Below are 18670 nucleotides of genomic sequence, written 5' to 3' on the forward strand. Positions count from 1 at the left end.
TGAGTTCGACGTTGATAACGCGAGAGACGTTGGGAACACAAGCAGCGGTAGAAGAGGAGGTCACATTTGGAAAAATAAGTACAAAACAGAAGAACAAAGTTTGAATATCAACTTGATGAAACTGAGTGAGTGTAGAAATATGAGTCGTTGTATTGATGTGTTGAAAATACTACAATCTATATATAAGGTTATAGACTCACATTAATCCTTATTTAGGTCGAAATATTACCCAAAGTACAAAGTTTCTTGGTTTTCAACATTTAGTACATGAAGTATTTTTCATCCCATAGTGGTACATAGAGTTTAATTTTGGGACACTTTCATACATCCGTTATAGTTGCTGTTAAGTTTTCCGTTAACTGATAACGTGGCATTCACGTGGACAATGATTGGACGTCATGTGGATATTAAAAAAAAAAAATACAAATTAAAAAAATTTAAAAAAAAAATTTGGGGGTCTGCACCCACCCTTCTCCATCTTCCCTACATCTCATGGCAGAAGACCAGGACCAAGATTCAGCCGTCTTAGAGGAAGAGTACGCCGTCTGGAAGAAGAACAGCCTTTTCCTCTACGACCTTATCATCTCTCACCCTCTTGAATGGCCGTCTCTCACCGTCCATTGGGCTCCCTCGACGCCGTAGCCCCACACTGACCCTTCCTTTGCCGTCCACCAGCTCGTTCTTGGGACCCACACCATTGATGACTACCCCAACTTTCTCATGGTCGCCGACGCCCTCCTCCCCACATCACCAACTTTGGCGCCATTTCAGAAAATGACCCTGTGATGCCTAAGAGCAGCTCCAGCGGGAGCAACTGCTGAAGGGACAAGCTGCGGAACAGGGCCTGATTGCCCGAGGGAGGAAGGCCAGTGTTGGCTGGCGAGCGAGCTCGAGCAGGCCCGAGCTCCAGGCCCATGGATTCGTGTCGGCCTGAGCGCTCGAAGGCTGTCTGACGTGGGCTGACGTCAGATGCCTACCGAGTGAATCGGAGGGCCACCAGACGACGGTACGACCTCTTGAACATCGTCATCGTCGTCCTCTTTTTTGTCCTCTTCTTTGTCATCGTCCTCCTCTTCGTCTACATTGTCGTCGGATTTGGACTCAGACTGCGACTCGTACAGCTCCAATTGCTCGGCGGTCAAAGGCTTAACTTCGTTTTCATCCACAACTTCCTCCATAGCCTTCATCCTCTCAAAACTCGCACAAATTTACCGAGAAGATCTCCTCTTTGTATTCTTGAGAAAACAAATTGGGATTGGATTTGGGAGAGTGAATGAGATAGAGGGAGGGAGGGACGAGAGAGAAATTGCCAATTGGGATTGGATTACAAATAAAATTATTTTATAAATAAATAAAATACTAATATTTTATTGTCAATTGCCAAGGCTATTCAAGTGCAATGGTGGAGATGCAAAAGACGATTACTATTCATTAAGAGCAATTACTGTTCACTGGGTGGATTAAATAGTGAATAGCTTGGGGGGAGGGCTCCCATGCTGGAAGTGCTCTAAGGTACTGAAAGATTGTCCTTTTCACTCCTTTCATAGAAATAATTTCTGGGGTACCAAGTATTTCTTAAGATTTCCAGAATATGATGTGGGTTCTTATTAATTTGAAGAAATGAATCGTGGGTAGTCGGAATTTGTCAGAAATATTTTGTGGGTACCAACTGTATGTTAAAATTTCTGAAAATGTTTGCATTTGTGCTTGGTGTCATTGTAGGTGGAAATAATGCAGAAGATTTGAGTGTTTGGGGAAGGGAGAGAGAGAGAAATGGAGTGGGTGGAGTCGAAGAGGGAGGGGGAAGGGTCGGTGCAGAGGAGAGAAGGGAGGGGGTCAGAACTCGGAAGGGGTGAGGGAGAAGGGTAGGTGCAGACGCCCAAATATTTTTTTATTTTTTTTCAGTTTTATTAATTTATTTTTTAATATCTACGTGGCGCTAAGTCATTATCCACGTGGATGTCACGTCATCAGTTAACTGCAAAATTAACGGATGTATGAAAATGTTCTAAAATTATAACTTTATGTACCACTCTGGAATGAAAAAAACTTCATGTACTAAGTGTTGAAAATAAAAAAAATTTAAGGTAATAAACTGAGATTAACCCAATAATATAAAAACATTATTCGGGGCAGATCTTTTTTGGTTGAAGAAATATCCAACAGATTCTCAGAATAATGTTGGCCAATCAAAATAATTAGTGCAGCCGGTGGGGGGGATCGGATTTACATGTAAGCCAAGTGAATCCTACAAATTCGGTCACGCCGGGAGAAGGATGAAGACCTTCCAATAATGGTTCAAATTTATGCATTTAATTATTTCGTAGGAAAAATAAAATAGTTAATTAAATTAATTAAGCAGTAAAGTTACCATTTAGTATATCCATTGGTTAGATTAACTAATATTTATTTTTTGGTCGAACGATATATTTTATTAGATTAACTAATTGACAATATATTTAATTGTCATCTCTCATACAATGTCTTACACCATACTTTCGTTAAAAAAGGGAATTTTTTTCTTTTGTGCAACTGAACTACTAACTAAATTCTTTTTGTTGAGAGATGAGTGTTATCCTTTAACAACGGCGCGAGTTTGAACTCGGTCGGCTTCCTAATTAATTTAATATCTAATCTAACAAATCTATCGTTTGACAAAAAAAATAAAAAAATAAAAAAATCTTTTTGTTGATGTTTCCAATATTGAATTGGTGTGATATGATATGATATGATATGATATGCTTTAGGTAATTGAACTTCTTGTTGGCTCGGCTTAGCTCATTTTCATTGAGTTTAACTTTTAATCTTGATCCTGCCTGACCAATGATAATTGAAAATGATGGTGGGTTTGAATGAACAACTTTGACCTCGTGTCCTGAATCCAATTTGTTTGTTTTTGAAACAAAAGTGTACTAGGTAATTTAGTTCTGTTGATGCTAAAAATTGTGAGGACCTTGATTCAACATAAAGTGTGGTGTAGTACTTTAGTAAGGGTGCTTCGGTCACTAAGGAATGGTGATATATAAAGAGATAGGGATAGAGAAGTAGACACGAGATGTATATGGTTTACCATAAGTTTGGCTATGTCCACAGAATTAGAGGAGTTGTCATTATGGGATGTTTACATAATATAAGGGTTTAAGCATAATTAGAGGACTTCGCGTGAATTACGGGTCCTAAGATTCCAGATATCTTAATTGTGGGAGACAGTCTCATTATCTAATCATTTTGGTCATCTCTAATCAAATGGACTAAATATAGTCTCATTCATGTTTACAGCCCAGCAAAAATTTGTTTTTTAATGAACAAGCCATATTTATATATCATCTTCTCTGAATAATTTATCAGTATTAATTTTATTGGTTAAAGTTACATAAATATGGCCTTTTTTTTTTTTTTGTAACAATATGGCCTGTGTTTGTACATACATCAACATCCTCATCTTGAATTGAGGAGAGGAGGAGGACTAGGAAGAGTAGAGAGAACGAGCGAAATATAAGAGATACAAAGAAAAAATTCGAAAAGAAAGGAGAGAGACGGGAAAAACAAAACCGGGCTTGCTATGTTTGGCAAGCCTGATGGCCTTTGGTCAGCCCGATGTTGATTAGGATTTAGCCAGTTTGTTATAGACGATTTTTTTAGCTTTCTCTGTCTATTTTTTAGATTTGAACTTTTAGTCTTCTCCACTAGAGATGGCCTTACAGGTGAGGAGAGTCCCCCATTCTTGTTTACTGTTGATGTGGGACTCTAGAAACGTCATTGTAGCTAGTATTGCCACCTGTCCCTGAGCAAGTGGGCTTCAAGTTGGAGGAATGGAGAGCTGATTTGTTTGAGGTTGGTTCGTGTGCTTTGCAAGAGTGCCTCAGTAAGAATCTTTCAAAGGATTACCGAGGTTTCCTAGTTGACAAGTAATCAGTGGTTTCAGAGTCTATATAAGTTGCTGGTACAAACAAGTTATATTTATCATTTTTGAAAACTATAAATCATTTTCAAATTGAATACCAAAAAACCCTAAATTCTATTAAAATTAAACTCAATTGGTAAAAATGTTCTTTAAGATTGAAATAACTCATCACTTTGGTTTCTGCTAATGAAAATCGATTGAAATGGTCTCTGAGTTTGTCAACTGTAAATCATTTTGGTCAATAAGTGAAAAATCTGTCAATCTCTTTGTTACATTATCACGTGAACGACCACGTAATCATCTTTTTAAGAGTATTTTTGTCACTTATCCAAAGTGTAGGCATGCAAGCTGGTTGGATGTCACGTAGGGCTGGGCACGGGCCAGGCTGGGCCAAATTTTAAAGGAACCGGAGCTTAAACGAAACAGGCCGGGCCTGGCCGGGTACATCATATTTCATTACAGGAATTGAATCGAACCCGACTCGTTTCAAAAGGGCCGGTCCGGGCTTGGTCCATGGTTCCCTTTTTTTTTTTTTTTTGTTTGGGAAAAAAACAATTATAGTAGCACAAATTCAGTTTCAAACAAGATCGCAGTTCATAAAGGCTTGGATAGTATAAACATGAAACAAACAATTTAGGAGTCTCCACATTGACAATTGTACATTAAGATTAGTACATGTCTTATTTAGTGCATAACTCCTATGGATATGGTTATTTATATGCCAAACTTATCAAACAGTTGCTATATATGCATAACTAATCATACCTTTAAGTGGATCACAGTAAAACATTACGCACTAACATTAATTTGTATCACATCGTAACCATATCCGTATCTATGCTTCGTAGTTCGTAGGTATCACAAGATAGTTCACTATATTAATCAAATATCCATTGTTATAATTCAAGATGATGTGCTATTTATTTGTGCTATTATTTGTCTCTAGAATTATATCATTTTGGTTAAGAAAAGAAATCTACTGTGACTAATTTAAGTCTTTCTGATTGTGGCTTCTTTTACACATTTGAATTTGTTTTAGAATTGTAAGAACATTCGAGTGACAGAAAGCATGAAATGTTGAACCTAGCAGAATAAGCATACGTGAAACCCTAACAAAAACAAGAAGAAGAAAAAAACCCAAATCTGAAAACGCAGTTCTTGATCAATTAAATTCAAAATTGCCTACTCAGATTGAAATCCTAATCCCAATCGCAACTAGCTGACCTAGCTTTTCGTTTCTAGGGTTTCATCATCAATAACTAAACACATCCCAACACAAATCCCAAATCTCAAATCCCAAATCCCACCCTAACATATCCACAATTCCTTCACCCATAGGCTGGTAGCAGTTCAATACCATCCTAACAGATCCACAATCCCATCCTAACAGATCCACAATCCTAACCTAATAGATCCACATAGGCTGGTAGCAGTTTAATTTTCGAAGAAGTAGACTTACCGGTAGCCGGGCAAGTAAAAGAATCTAGGCTGGTCGCACAGTGTCATCGACGTTGGTGATAGGGGGTGATGGTGGTCGCGACGACAGTGGTGTTGTCGAAGAGGAGATAATCGAGGTTGTGGGACCTGGGGGTTCTCTGGGTCTTGGGAATTGGGATGTCGTCGAGGTCGGAGGATGGTTGAATGGGTTGTGTTGGTTGCGGCGTCGAGGGAGTCGAGGGAGTTAGTCGAGTGACAGATGGTGGAGGAGAGGTGGGAGTGAGTGAGTGAGAGAGGAGAGTATGTGAGTGAGACCGTGGTGAATGTGAGACTAGGGTACAAACTAACGGTTCAGATTGAATGATAAGTTATCATTCAATCTCGACCGTTGATTATAATTAGAAACGGGTCGGTTTAGGGCCCTTTTTTGTAGGGTTTAGGAACCGACCCGCCCCGTAAATGACATGGGACCGCCCCAGCCCGCCCCATTTATTTTCTAAAACATTTGTTTTCCAATCCGCGGTTCCTCTACCTACCTGTTTGCCCACCCCTAATGTCACGTGCTTCGCTCTTTCTCCAAAGTCCGCAGAGTTAAGAAGAAAAAAGAAGTGTTGGATCAAAATCATCCGATTAGATTTGCTGAGTGCAAGTAACCAACCGCGTAAGTGTTCAAATTCTAGGCTGTTGCCTGATTTTTATTTACTTTTATATTTTAATTACTATTAATTTCCGCCGGAGCTGTGGGTTGGGGTTTTTCTGAAATTTGAGATGGGAATCAAAAATGCTTCCTTCCAAATTTCCAATTCCATTAATGCTTGAAAATTTGAGATGGGTTTTGGCTTTTTCTTGATTTTGGCATATTAATTTGAAATTTAAAGGTATAGGTCTATAATTTTCTGCGAATTAATGTTGTTAATGGATAGATAATATTGCTGCATATTGATTGCTGATTTGTTTGTTTTTATCAAATTCATAGTTTCTGGGTGGGTAAGATTAGACCAGTTTATTTGATTTAGGGTTGATTGCGGGCCGCAGTCACGAGATGTTTCAGGTGCTAATATTTATATCAAGAGGAACAAAAATACTACTATAATTTGAATATATATGTACATGGTAATTTGATGCTATTCAATTGTTCATACAACTTGTGTTTCCAAACCCAATAGAGAATTCAATAAATTTGATTCTATTCCTTTAGAGTGTGAAATTGTTACGAAGAAATATTTGACAAGGATCCTAGAATTTAATTAAGGAAGTTTTAACAAAACACTTTTGGTACTGTATACTTTTAACGAAAAGAACTCCGCCTATGTCTTACATGGCCGGTCCCAAGCCCGGATAAAGGAGGAGGGGGAGGGCGTCAGGTAGTCGACAGCCGGCACTCCATGATCACGTCGAATCCTTATGAAAATGAATCCAGAACAAAATCACGCTAAAGCTAGGGCGTCACCCGTAAGTGGCGCGCTGTGTGGCCCGAGCACAGTGATAAGTGAGCAAGGGTCGCTGTATCTCCATCGGCACCCGGATGCATTGTTAAATGAGCAAGGGGGCCATAGAAACTTCTTTTCGAACGACTCCACTCAAAGTTGTTTGGGAGCATATGCTCCTATCAACTTTACCCGGGACACACAAAAGAAGTACTTTGATCCTATTAGACGGGGGAGGGTGAAGAAGCTAGGACAGAAGGGTAGAGTTCAAGAGAGCAAAATGCGTTTAGGAACGTGGAATATAGGAACCTTAACGGGAAAATCTATGGAAGTAGTGGAAGTTATGGTGAGGAGAAGGATAAATATTATGTGCCTATAAGAAACTAAGTGGGTTGGTAGTAAGGCAAATGATCTAGAAAACTCAGGGTTTAAACTTTGGTATTCGGGCACAAATAGAACGAGAAACGGTGTTGGCATCATCGTGGACAAGACCTTGGTACAAGATGTTGTAGATGTCAAGAGGGTAGGAGATAGAATCATGGCAATCAAGATTGTAATAGGACAAGAACTTATCAATGTGATTAGTGCGTACGCACCTCAAGTAGGGTTGGATACGAGTTCGAAGGAGAAATTTTGGGAAGATCTTGGAGACTTGGTGCAAGGAATTGCTCAGACGGAGAAGTTATTTATAGGAGGAGATTTAAATGGACACGTGGGCAGGGAGACAGGCAACTATGGAGGTTTTCATGGTGGCCATGGTTTTGGGGAGAGAAACGAGGATGGGGAAGCTATCTTGGATTTTGCAATGGCATATGATCTCTTCTTAGCCAACACCTTCTTTAAGAAGAGAGAAGAACATGTGATCACCTACAAGAGTGGGTCGTCAAAAACACAAATAGATTTTCTTCTAATGAGGAAAGGGGATCGTATAACTTGTAAGGATTGCAAAGTTATACCAGGAGAGAGCGTGGCTAATCAACATCGCTTGTTGGTGATGGATGTACATATCAAAAGAGTAAGACAAAAGAACAAGACTTGGAAGTGCCCAAGAACTAGATGGTGGAATCTAAAAGAAGAAAAACAAGCCATTTTCAAAGAGAAGGTAATCACCCAATGTGTGTGGGATAGAGAGGGGGAAGCTAGCCAAATGTGGGATTCCATGGCTAGTTGTATCCGAAAAGTAGCAAAAGAGGTATTAGGAGAGTCCAAGGGCTTTGCCCCACACCAAAAGGAATCTTGGTGGTGGAATGAGGAGGTACAAACAAAGGTGAAGGCTAAGAAGGAATGTTGTAAAGCCTTATACAAGGAGAGGACCGATGAAAATGGTGAAAGGTATAGAAAAGCGAAGCAAGAGGCGAAGAAAGCTGTCAGAGAAGCTAAGTTAGCGGCTTACGACGATATGTATAAACGACTAGATACCAAAGAAGGAGAGTTGGATATCTATAAACTAGCTAGAGCAAGGGAAAAGAAGACAAGGGACCTAAACCAAGTGAGGTGCATCAAGGATGAGGATGGAAAGGTTCTTGCTACAGAGAACGCGGTTAAAGACAGATGGAGAGGTTATTTTCATAATCTTTTCAATGAAGGACATGAAAGGAGTGCTTCTTTAGGGGAGTTGAGTAACTCAGAAGAGTGTAGAAACTACTCCTTTTATCGTCGAATCCGGAAGGAAGAAGTGGTTGTAGCTTTGAAGAAGATGAAGCATAGAAAAGCAATAGGCCCAGACGATATACCAATCGAAGTGTGGAAAGTTTTGGGAGAGACAGGTATAACATGGCTCACTGACCTTTTCAATAGGATTTTGAAAACGAAGAAGATGCCAAATGAGTGGCGAACGAGCACTTTGGTGCCTATCTACAAGAATAAGGGTGACGTACAAAATTGCATGAACTATAGGGGTATTAAGCTAATGAGTCATACAATGAAGCTCTGGGAGAGAGTCATTGAGCATAGATTGAGGCAAGAGACACGGGTTTCGGACAACCAATTCGGGTTCATGCCAGGGCGCTCAACCATGGAGGCAATCTATCTCTTACGAAGATTGATGGAAAGATATAGAGATGGGAAAAAGGATTTACACATGGTCTTTATAGATTTGGAAAAAGCGTATGATAGGGTCCCAAGAGACATTCTTTGGAGGATTTTAGAGAAGAAAGGAGTACGAGTAGCATATATCCAAGCTATAAAGGATATGTATGAAGGAGCAAAGACTGCCGTAAGAACTCATGAAGGACAAACCGAAAGCTTTCCCATAACTGTAGGATTACATCAAGGCTCATCCTTAAGTCCTTACCTTTTTGCGTTGGTAATGGATGAGTTAACAGGACATATTCAAGATGATATTCCTTGGTGTATGCTTTTCGCAGACGATATAGTGTTGATAGATGAAACTCAGGAAGGGGTAAATGCAAAGCTTAACCTTTGGAGAGAAGTGTTGGAATCTAAAGGTCTTCGCCTAAGCCGATCAAAGACAGAATATATGGAGTGCAAGTTCAGTGCAAATGGAGGCCAAAACGAGTTAGGGGTGAGGATCGGAGATCAAGAAATACCAAAGAGCGACCGTTTTCGTTACCTAGGATCTATCTTACAAAAGAACGGAGAATTAGATGGAGATCTCAACCATAGAATACAAGCTGGATGGATGAAGTGGAAGAGTGCATCCGGCGTGTTGTGTGACCGCCGTATGCCACTGAAGCTCAAGGGAAAATTTTATAGGACGGCAATAAGGCCGGCGATGCTGTATGGCACAGAATGTTGGGCGGTGAAACATCAACACGTACACAAAATGGGTGTAGCGGAGATGAGGATGCTTCGTTGGATGTGTGGGCACACGAGAAAGGATAAGATTAGGAATGAGGATATCCGGGGTAAAGTAGGAGTAGCCGAAATTGAAGGAAAGATGAGAGAAAATCGGTTACGGTGGTTTGGACATGTGCAAAGAAGGCCTACTGACGCTCCGATTAGAAGATGCGACTATGGGACAGAGGTTCAGGGCCGAAGGGGTAGAGGAAGACCTAGGAAAACTTTGGAAGAGACTCTAAGAAAAGACTTAGAGTACTTGGATCTAACGAAGGACATGACACAGGATCGAGCACAATGGCGTTCTAAGATTCATATAGCCGATCCCACTCAGTGACTTGGATTTTCCAAGTCTCCAACCAAGAAGTTTTCCTCACTCGGGAAATTAAGGGAACACTACCCCAACCTACATGCTCCACTCAGAAAGCTTCAACATACAAGCTTCAACAAAAGAAAATTCAAAGAACTTAGCGAAGAAGGCTTTGGTGTATTTAACACAATACGTTGAAATGAAGGAAAGCTTATTTATTGATATCCCCGATAAGCTACAAATATGTACATATACATGAGTCAAAATAAACACACAAGAGGGAGCCTTCACAAAGGTTGCTTAGGAGAAGTCTCAGCAGTCGGTAGAGCCCCAGAAAGAGAAGGCACCGGAGGGGGATCATTTGGAACCTCAGTACTGGACAGAACCCTAGAAGGAGGAGGCATCAGAGGTTGATCATTTGGAGCTTCATTACGCGGTACAGCCCCAGAAGACGAAGGCAATAAATGCCTTTGGAACAAACCCACAAATCTCTGATGATCAAGTAAAACCTGACCATCAGTTTCCTTCATCTGGTCAAGCTTCCTCTTCATGTTTGTAGCATAGTCATGTGCGAGCCGGTGCAACTGTTTATTCTCATGCTTGAGCCCTCTAATCTCCTGTTTGAGACTCATCACTTCAGCCGCCAATGATTCAACTTGGCGGGTTCGAGCAAATAGGCGTTGGGCCATATTAGACACAGAACCTGCACACTGAACACTAAGAGCCAGCGAATCCTTAACAGCTAACTCATCAGACCGTTTGGAAAGTAGTCTGTTATCTTTGGGAGTGAGAAGGTTCCTGGCCACCACCGCAGCAGTCATATCATTCTTCATCACGGAATCCCCAACGGTAAGAGGACCAGTTGGGGAGACGAAGGATGGGCGCCATATGTTGTCTGGAGAAGGCGGGGCTGCCTCTTCAACAAGGTTCAAGTCAAAACGACGGTCGGAGGGGCCAGACATTTTCAAAGGTGTTGAAGAGAGAAGAGGTCGGACAAATCAAGATCTTAGAAGTGCAAGAATGAAGCTTCTACTGGTGGAGATTCAAGTGTGCTTTGGAACTTAATGCCAGCCTCTATAAAAATCTGCACTCGACGGAGCTTCAGAAATCAAAGAGGCGCCTGCTCAGAAATCGAAGAGGCGTTTGCTTTCTCAAAAGTTGGGCTGCTTAGAGATCACGAGGGTTGATCTCAGAAATCGAAGAGCCGTTTGCTTTCTCAAAAGTTGGGCTGCTCAAAGACCACGAAGGCCGATCTCAGAAATCGAAGAGGCGCTCGCTTTCTCAAAAGCTGGGCTCCCTAGAGACCACGAGGGCCGATCTCAGAAATCGAAGAGGCACCTACTTTCCCAGCCTTGTCAGCACCTGTCACACGCACACTCAGCTTTGCGGAAATTATGGGCATTCTGTCAAAGACTTCTGGGGAAGTAGAAAACACAGGAATCTTACTGTTCAATCACCCACTTCCCACACGCAACAATAGCTCATGGGTACCACAGATAACTTTGCCAAAGTTCTCTGCCAAAGTTGAGCACGTGAAGCTTGCAGCTCCCACTACATCGCTCTGACCAAGAAGGGTAAAAGAATAGCAAAGAAACAGCACTAACAAAGTTTAGACCCATAAATTTTGAAGGTCTAGCTACCATATTATTACCCACAAGGGTAAAGGAACAGTACCACTGCTGGATAATTGGAAAGTCCATGTATGTCAACCTCTGTGCTTCGTGGCAAGGTAGACTAGCAAACATGTCCAACCTTTACTCACATTCGAGAAAACACTCCCAATAAGATTGCTTGCTCCAAAATCGAAGAGGCACCGTCCTCCGAATCTAAAGAGCCAGACTCCCAACATGACTACTTTCTTAAAAATCGAAGAGAGGGTAAAGGAACAGTACCATTGCTGGATAATTGGAAAGTCCCTGTGTGTCAACCTCTGTGCTTCGTGGCAAGGTAGACTAGCAAACATGCCCAACCTTTACTCACATTCGAGAAAACACTCCCAACAAGATTGCTTGCTCCAAAATCGAAGAGGCACCGCCCTCCGAATCTCGAGAGCCACTCTCCCAACATGATTACTTTCTCAAAAATCGAAGAGACACTGCTCCCCGAATCTCGAGAGCCAGACCCCCAGCATGATTGCTTTCTCAAAAATCGGTGAGGCACCGTTCTCCGAATCAATCGAAGAGGCGCTCGCTTTCTCAAAAGCTGGGCTGCTCAGAGACCACGAGGGCCGATCTCAGAAATCGAAGAGGCATCTACTTTTCTAGCCTTGTCAGCACCTGTCACACGCACACTCAGCTTTGCAGAAATTATGGGCATTCTGTCGAAGACTTCTGGTGAAGTAGAAAGCACATGAATCTTATTGTTCAATCACCCACTTCCCACACGCAACAATAACTCATGGGTACCACAGATCACTTTGTCAAAGTTCTCTGCCAAAGTTGAGCACGTGAAGCTTGCAGCTCCCACTACATCGCTCTGACCAAGAAAGGTAAAAGAATAGCAAAGAAACAGCACTAACAAAGTTTAGACACATAAATTTTGAAGGTCTAGCTACCATATTATTACCCACAAGGGTATAGGAACAGTACCACTGCTGGATAATTGGAAAGTCCCTGTGTGTCAACCTCTGTGCTTCGTGGCAAGGTAGACTAGCAAACATGCCCAACCTTTACTCACATTCGAGAAAACAGTCCCAACAAGATTGCTTGCTCCAAAATCGAAGAGGCACCGTCCTCCGAATCTCGAGAGCCAGACTCCCAACATGACTACTTTCTCAAAATCGAAGAGAGGGTAAATGAACAGTACCATTGCTGGATAATTGGAAAGTCCCTGTGTGTCAACCTTTGTGCTTCGTGGCAAGGTAGACTAGCAAACATGTCCAACCTTTACTCACATTCGAGACAACACTCCCAACAAGATTGCTTGCTCCAAAATCGAAGAGGCACCGCCTTCCGAATCTCGAGAGCCAGACTCCCAACATGATTACTTCCTAAAAAATCGAAGAGACACTGCTCTCCGAATCTCGAGAGTCAGACCCCCAGCATGATTGCTTTCTCAAAAATCGAAGAGGCATCGTTCTCCGAATCTCGAGAGCCAGATACCACAGACCACTTTTTCAAAGTGCTCTGACAGAGTTAAAACATGTGAAACTGGCAGCTCCCACTACCGTGCTATGACCAAGCAGGGTAAAGGAATAGCATTACTACTTGTTGTTAGGGAGACTCCTATATATGTCGACCTCCATCCCCAACGGACAGGCAGACCTGCAAAAATGCTCAACCCTTCATCATATCTGAGAGGGCACTCCCAACAAAGCCTTTCGAAATATTCAGCTTTCTTTCCCCCCGATAATACCTCTGCAAACAAGCTATACTAGAGCAAGAATATCTCATATCATCAAGGTTAAAAGCAAGAGTATCCCATATCATGCTTTTTCCCTGTTTTTTCTTTTGGCCTTGTTTTTACCTGCAAGACAAGGAGAAAGAGAGCAATCAGTCAGCACTTGGAATCAAGCTTCCAGCCAGGAACTGACTGCCTGGAACCCCTTACCTGATTACTTACCTGGCATTGCTCTCGAGTACTCATCTTCATCATCTTATGTTTCCAGGGAAGATTCCGCATCTGCTTGAGGAACAGATAGGGCAAGTGCGAAGGATACAAGGAAGCATGTGGAGACAAGCGTAACAGCACACGTGCCGATACATCCATTACTCTGTCAAAAGCAAAAGTATCCCATATCAGCAGGGTGGAACGTACTCTAGATTTGATGGACTTGTTTTGACCCTCAAATTCTTCAGTCGGCCTTATACTCTGGAGGAAACCAGAAAACCCTCCAGCTCAGTTCAAGAATAAGCCTGTGGAAAGTTACTTCTTCAAAAGCAAAAGTATCTCATATCATCTCTTCTCATTTTTCTTCTCTTTATCCTTCATGCTGCTGCAAGATGGGGAGAAGGTGAACAATCAGTCGAAGCTCTGATTGCTTACCTTGTCTGTCACCTCTTTCAGCAGACCCCCTAGCTCGGCGACTTGGGGGACTCCTACTACATGGTTTGTATCGCGCTTGACCAAGCCTGAAACTACAAGTAAGCTTCAAGTGAAATTGATACATTACCTTGTGCATCTCCACCAGTTAAAGATACCACCCCTGGATGAAGGAAGAGTACTTCCAGAGAAGATGCCACATCTACCTATGAGACAGATAAGGCAAGTCAAGACGACACCACACTCCGATACTTAGAAGTTTCGTGATTACGAGATCATTCTCCCACAATATTTCCTAATGTCATTTGTACTAAATCATTCACTCGTACTCACTAAAGGAGAGCTTGAACCTATGTACTTGTGTAAACCCTTCACAATTAATGAGAACTCTTCTATTCCGTGGACGTAGCCAATCTGGGTGAACCACGTACATCTTGTGTTTGCTTTCCTATCTCTATCCATTTATATACTTATCCACACTAATGACCGGAGCAATCTAGCGAAGATCACAAAAAGCGACCGTTTTCGTTACCTAGGATCTATCTTGCAAGAGAACGGAGAATTAGATGGAGATCTCAACCATAGAATACGAGCTGGATGGAAAGAGTGCATCCGGCGTGTTGTGTGACCGTCGTAGGCCACTGAAGCTCAAGGAAAAATTTTATAGGACGGCAATAAGGCCAGCGATGTTGTATGGCAGAGAATGTTGGGTGGGAAGCATCAACACGTACACAAAATGGGTGTAGCGGAGATGAGGATGCTTCGTGGGATGTGTGGGCACACGAGAAAGGATAAGATTGGGAATAAGGATATCCGAGGTAAAGTAGGAGTAGCCGAAATTGTAGGAAAGATGAGAGAAAATCGGCTCTGGTGATTTGGACATGTGCAAAGAAGGCCGACTGACGCTCCGGTTCGAAGATGTGACTACGGGACAGAGGTTCAGGGCCGAAGGGGTAGAGGAAGACCTAGGAAAACTTTGGAAGAGACTCTAAGAAAAGACTTAGAGTACTTGGATCTAACGGAGGGCATGACACAAAACCGAGCGCAATGGCGTTCTAGGATTCATATAGCCGACCCCACTTAGTGGGAAAAGGCTTTGTTGTTGTTGTATACTTTTAACGAAAAACCACATTTATACCTTTCTATGGTACTATTCATTATACCTTTAAAAATGGCTTTTCATTAAAAGGGAAGTTTTTTTGAACTTTTCGTTAGTTTTCTTTTTAATTAAATAGTATCATGAATTCACTTCAAACATTATCTTCTTTTGAGTTTAACCTTTCATAGCTTTTCAGGGTTTTCTGTGGAATTGATGAATTTTCTCATGTCACTACAATAGTTTTTTCTTTCTTGAGACTAGATTACCAGTTAACCAAATAATATTCTGCAGAAAAAACATAGCTTAAATTGCTAATATTCTTTTGCTGTTTAAATTTAAGGTGCAAATTTTTTTGTTTCTTTCAAATGAATTTTTATTGAGTAACTCCTGCGTTTGTATGTCAAGATCAATGGCATATAGAGGGCGTGGATGCAGTGGATTTTCAGGTGGGGGCGGTTTTGGCTTTGCTAAGCAAGAGCCTTTTGTGCTTTTTCCTGTGAGTTTTTGTTGCTGCAGTTTTGGCAAATTTTGCATAAGTTTTGGAACTTTGCTAGGTTTCCATGAATTGGAAAAAGACACTTACGGGCTGGCTGTGTTCCTACTTTCCGTATTTAACGTCGAAATTTTACTTTGCAGGACATTGATTTGCGTATTCCCAAAGGTATATCTGATCTAGAGAAAAAACACACTCTTACCGAGGAAGAAAACTTAATCAATCAAACTCGCAAGTTTCAAAATATTTGGAAAGGCTTTCCTTATTATCTTGAGCAGAGCCCTTCGAATGGTTAGCATGTTGTGGTTTAATTTTCATTATTTTTGTTTATTATCATTACAAGTGGTGGTGGAATAAGCAATCTATGTTTAATTTGCATATTCGATCTGTTTTTCCCTTTCTTTTTCTCTATAAGATATGAATCCTAGCCATTATTTTGATGTTGCGGAGAGCATTTCCATTGTAGTGGTATGTTTGAAAATTTGAACTCATTAAATAGACTAGCAGTGTTGTAGAGATGCTTGTATGCTGTGTACAGTGAAAGTTCTGTTTATGCAGTTCCAATGAAATTCATACAGATATGTTGATAAGCTTGGATCTTAAAAGGTAATCAAACAACATCGATATGGTTGAAGATAAAAGTACATATTTATAGTGAATATGAAGTTGATCTCACCAACGTTTATAGTTAGATGTAAGAAGCTCACACATCCCTTCCAAAACCATTAACATTCTTCTGTTTGTGACCATTATGCATAGCGGCACACTATCATCAAATGTTTAATTGAAGAAGATTCATAAATAGCAATAATTTCTGACATTCATGTTGCAAGGAGCACCAATACTAATTCCTGTTCAAATATAATGTTCAAGAATTTTTGCTATAGGTGCCTTATATCCAACACGTGAATGCTTACACTATTCTTTTTATTCGAATACCATAATGCTTAGGATTTGATTCTTGATTATTTTTTGGATTCTTTTGAACCTATACCAGATTATGTTTGATAATAATGCATTTCTTTAACATGTGGTTGCAGAGAAGCAAAACATGGATGTGGAAAGATATTCTGACAGGACAAAGCCAAAAACCACGATAAGACGCGGTTCTCTTTTTAGTATATTGGAGCTCAAGGGATTTCCTCAAGAACTGACTGGAGGTTTCCAATCTGAATAATCGTATTTAAAAAATGGGAATAGCATTCAATATTAATGCTCTATTTTGGTTTTATGGCTATCTTTTTGCTTTTGATATGCATGCTGATGTGATGGTATTTCAGGTTCAAGGGTACAGCAGCCTGGCCGAAAGAGAGTTAGATGGAATCCTGACTCAGGTTCTATAAGATTAGAAGCTTTGTTTTACTGTTGTCTTCTTTCATCTGTTTTTGGGGCTCTCTTTGCTCCTCAGAGATTCTGAATATAACTGATTAAAAAAACACTGACAGAGCTGGTGAAGTTGGATTTATTTGAAAAGCTTGAGCAGTGTCAGGTGTGAGAAAGTCTTTAGAATCTCTCTAACTACAATACTTTGGGTCAAATATCACTTATGAAAAGAACCTATATTATTTGTAATCTAAAGGTTTTTTGTCATTGGTAGTTCAATTTTTGTATGCATTAAGATAATATTTCTCCTTTGTAGGGCCAAAATGATGCAAAAGAAAAGAAAGAATGTGAAGGTGAGGATGTAAATGAAAATGAGGAGGCAGAATCAGAGGACGAGGACTTTAGTGATGATGATTACTATAAGGTTCGTAAAGGAAATATTGGGTCTAATTTATGCATAAGATTTTTAACTTAATTAAAAGTAGTCACTTCAAAATTGTCATTGGTTGTACTTTGTTTATGCTCACTGTTGCAGTTTTCATTGCTTGTATTTGCCACCTGATTCCTCACATGTTTGTTAGAAGTTCTATTCACAATTTTCAAGTTCGGAACTGGGAGGCATGTTGACTTAGAATGAATTACGGCTATTTTAATTTCGTTTCCTGTATAAGGTTTCTGTTCATATTATTTTCTTGTTTCTGGTAGGATTAGGTTTTGTGTCCTCTCGACTGGGAAAACAAAATGTGTCTAATCAAACTATGGTCTTGCAGAACTCTGATTTTGATGATGATGAAGATGATTATAATATGGAAGATGACGGTGACGGTAGGACACATTTTTCTGATCCACTGCAATTTTTATCATACTCTTACAATATGGAATAATTGAGCTTGTGGATTTACTAATGAGCTTACGCTTTTGGTTTTAATGATGCAGGCGAACCTCTTTTATAGCGAGAAGGTGTAGCGTACGACGCGTACATCTCATGTCTCTTCCATAAAACGGGGTATGGCTGTGCAATTAGTTACTAATTTTCTTTCACAAGGCTCTTGTTCTTCGAGGAAACGATATCTCAGTCTGCCAACATTACAGCTTATTGGATTTTGTTAATACGAGGTCAATCTTGAATTGATGATACATGTCTTGCATATAAACCAAAAATGTTATATATAACACTACTGCCTTAATTCCATAACTGGCAACCAGCAGCAAGCGCACACACAAGGTCAACCATGCCGCATTTCGTATTCCAAACGCTCAATCAGAACACTTTCCTTCTTAAATTGTTCCCTCTAATATTATAAACTAAGCAGCAATGAGAGGATAGGAAATGTGCGACAGAAGCTCGTTGCGATCCTCCAACGCCAAGAATCATTGGAGTAGATGGGGGCTGCAGCACATCACTACCAGAGGAAATGCCATATTTTATATATGGTTTGAATAGCTGAACAGAAAAGCTTTGTTCTATATGTTATCAATCTCTAATGGTATCTATTGTTAAATGATGTTTTGGGATCATGAGGGGAAGATTAATTCGAAGATGTATGCAGGTGCTACTTATATCGAAATGCATTGGTTTCGACATTACCCTCCTCTTCATTTGACTATTAGCGTGAGCTGGGTTTTTGCATAGGGGTGTGGACATTACCCTCCTCTTCATTTGACTATTAGCGTGAGCTGGGTTTTTGCATAGGGGTGTGCTATCCACACCCCTTTTTACTTCTCACACACCTTTGTTAATTTATATCCGTTGATCTTCTTCAATTCATCAAATCTTACGACCGAAAATTAGAAGGATGTGTGAGAAGTAAAAATGGGTGTGTGGATATCACATCCCTTTTGCATATCTTTTGTTTGCAAAGACAATATATCCTTATGCATATCTTTTTGTATATTT

At 40.6% G+C, this 18670-nt stretch overlaps 1 protein-coding gene across 4 annotated transcripts; it reads left to right on the plus strand.

The window, feature by feature from the left end:
• The first annotated feature begins 5857 nt into the window (after window positions 1-5857).
• LOC126631780 (uncharacterized) lies at window positions 5858-18360 on the plus strand. Of its 4 annotated transcripts, XR_007626453.1 has the most exons (10): window positions 5858-6002; window positions 15363-15453; window positions 15594-15741; window positions 16491-16610; window positions 16731-16784; window positions 16896-16939; window positions 17090-17197; window positions 17544-17598; window positions 17710-17779; window positions 18087-18360. XR_007626453.1 is itself a non-coding variant. In XM_050301916.1 (9 exons), the coding sequence occupies exons 2-9, from the start codon at window positions 15367-15369 to the stop codon at window positions 17724-17726; spliced, it is 633 nt and encodes a 210-aa protein (XP_050157873.1). In that variant the 5' UTR covers window positions 5858-6002; window positions 15363-15366; the 3' UTR covers window positions 17727-17968. The 4 variants fall into 4 exon arrangements, 3 of the variants coding, with proteins under 3 accessions (XP_050157873.1, XP_050157875.1, XP_050157874.1); XM_050301916.1 differs by lacking the exon at window positions 18087-18360 and having other exon boundaries at window positions 17710-17968; XM_050301917.1 differs by lacking the exons at window positions 5858-6002; window positions 18087-18360 and adding an exon at window positions 6024-6219 and having other exon boundaries at window positions 17710-17968.
• Window positions 18361-18670: the final 310 nt, after the last annotated feature.

Source organism: Malus sylvestris, chromosome 8 (genome assembly GCF_916048215.2).
Source record: "Malus sylvestris chromosome 8, drMalSylv7.2, whole genome shotgun sequence".
NCBI lineage: Eukaryota > Viridiplantae > Streptophyta > Magnoliopsida > Rosales > Rosaceae > Malus > Malus sylvestris.

Bases quoted from the DNA above. Each gene is read 5' to 3' on its own strand.
- LOC126631780 (XM_050301916.1), top strand. From the start codon at position 15,367: ATGGCATATAGAGGGCGTGGATGCAGTGGATTTTCAGGTGGGGGCGGT. The intron at 15,454-15,593 runs GTGAGTTTTTGT...TTTACTTTGCAG, and splicing joins AGCCTTTTGTGCTTTTTCCT to GACATTGATTTGCGTATTCC. The intron at 17,198-17,543 runs GTTCGTAAAGGA...ATGGTCTTGCAG, and splicing joins GTGATGATGATTACTATAAG to AACTCTGATTTTGATGATGA.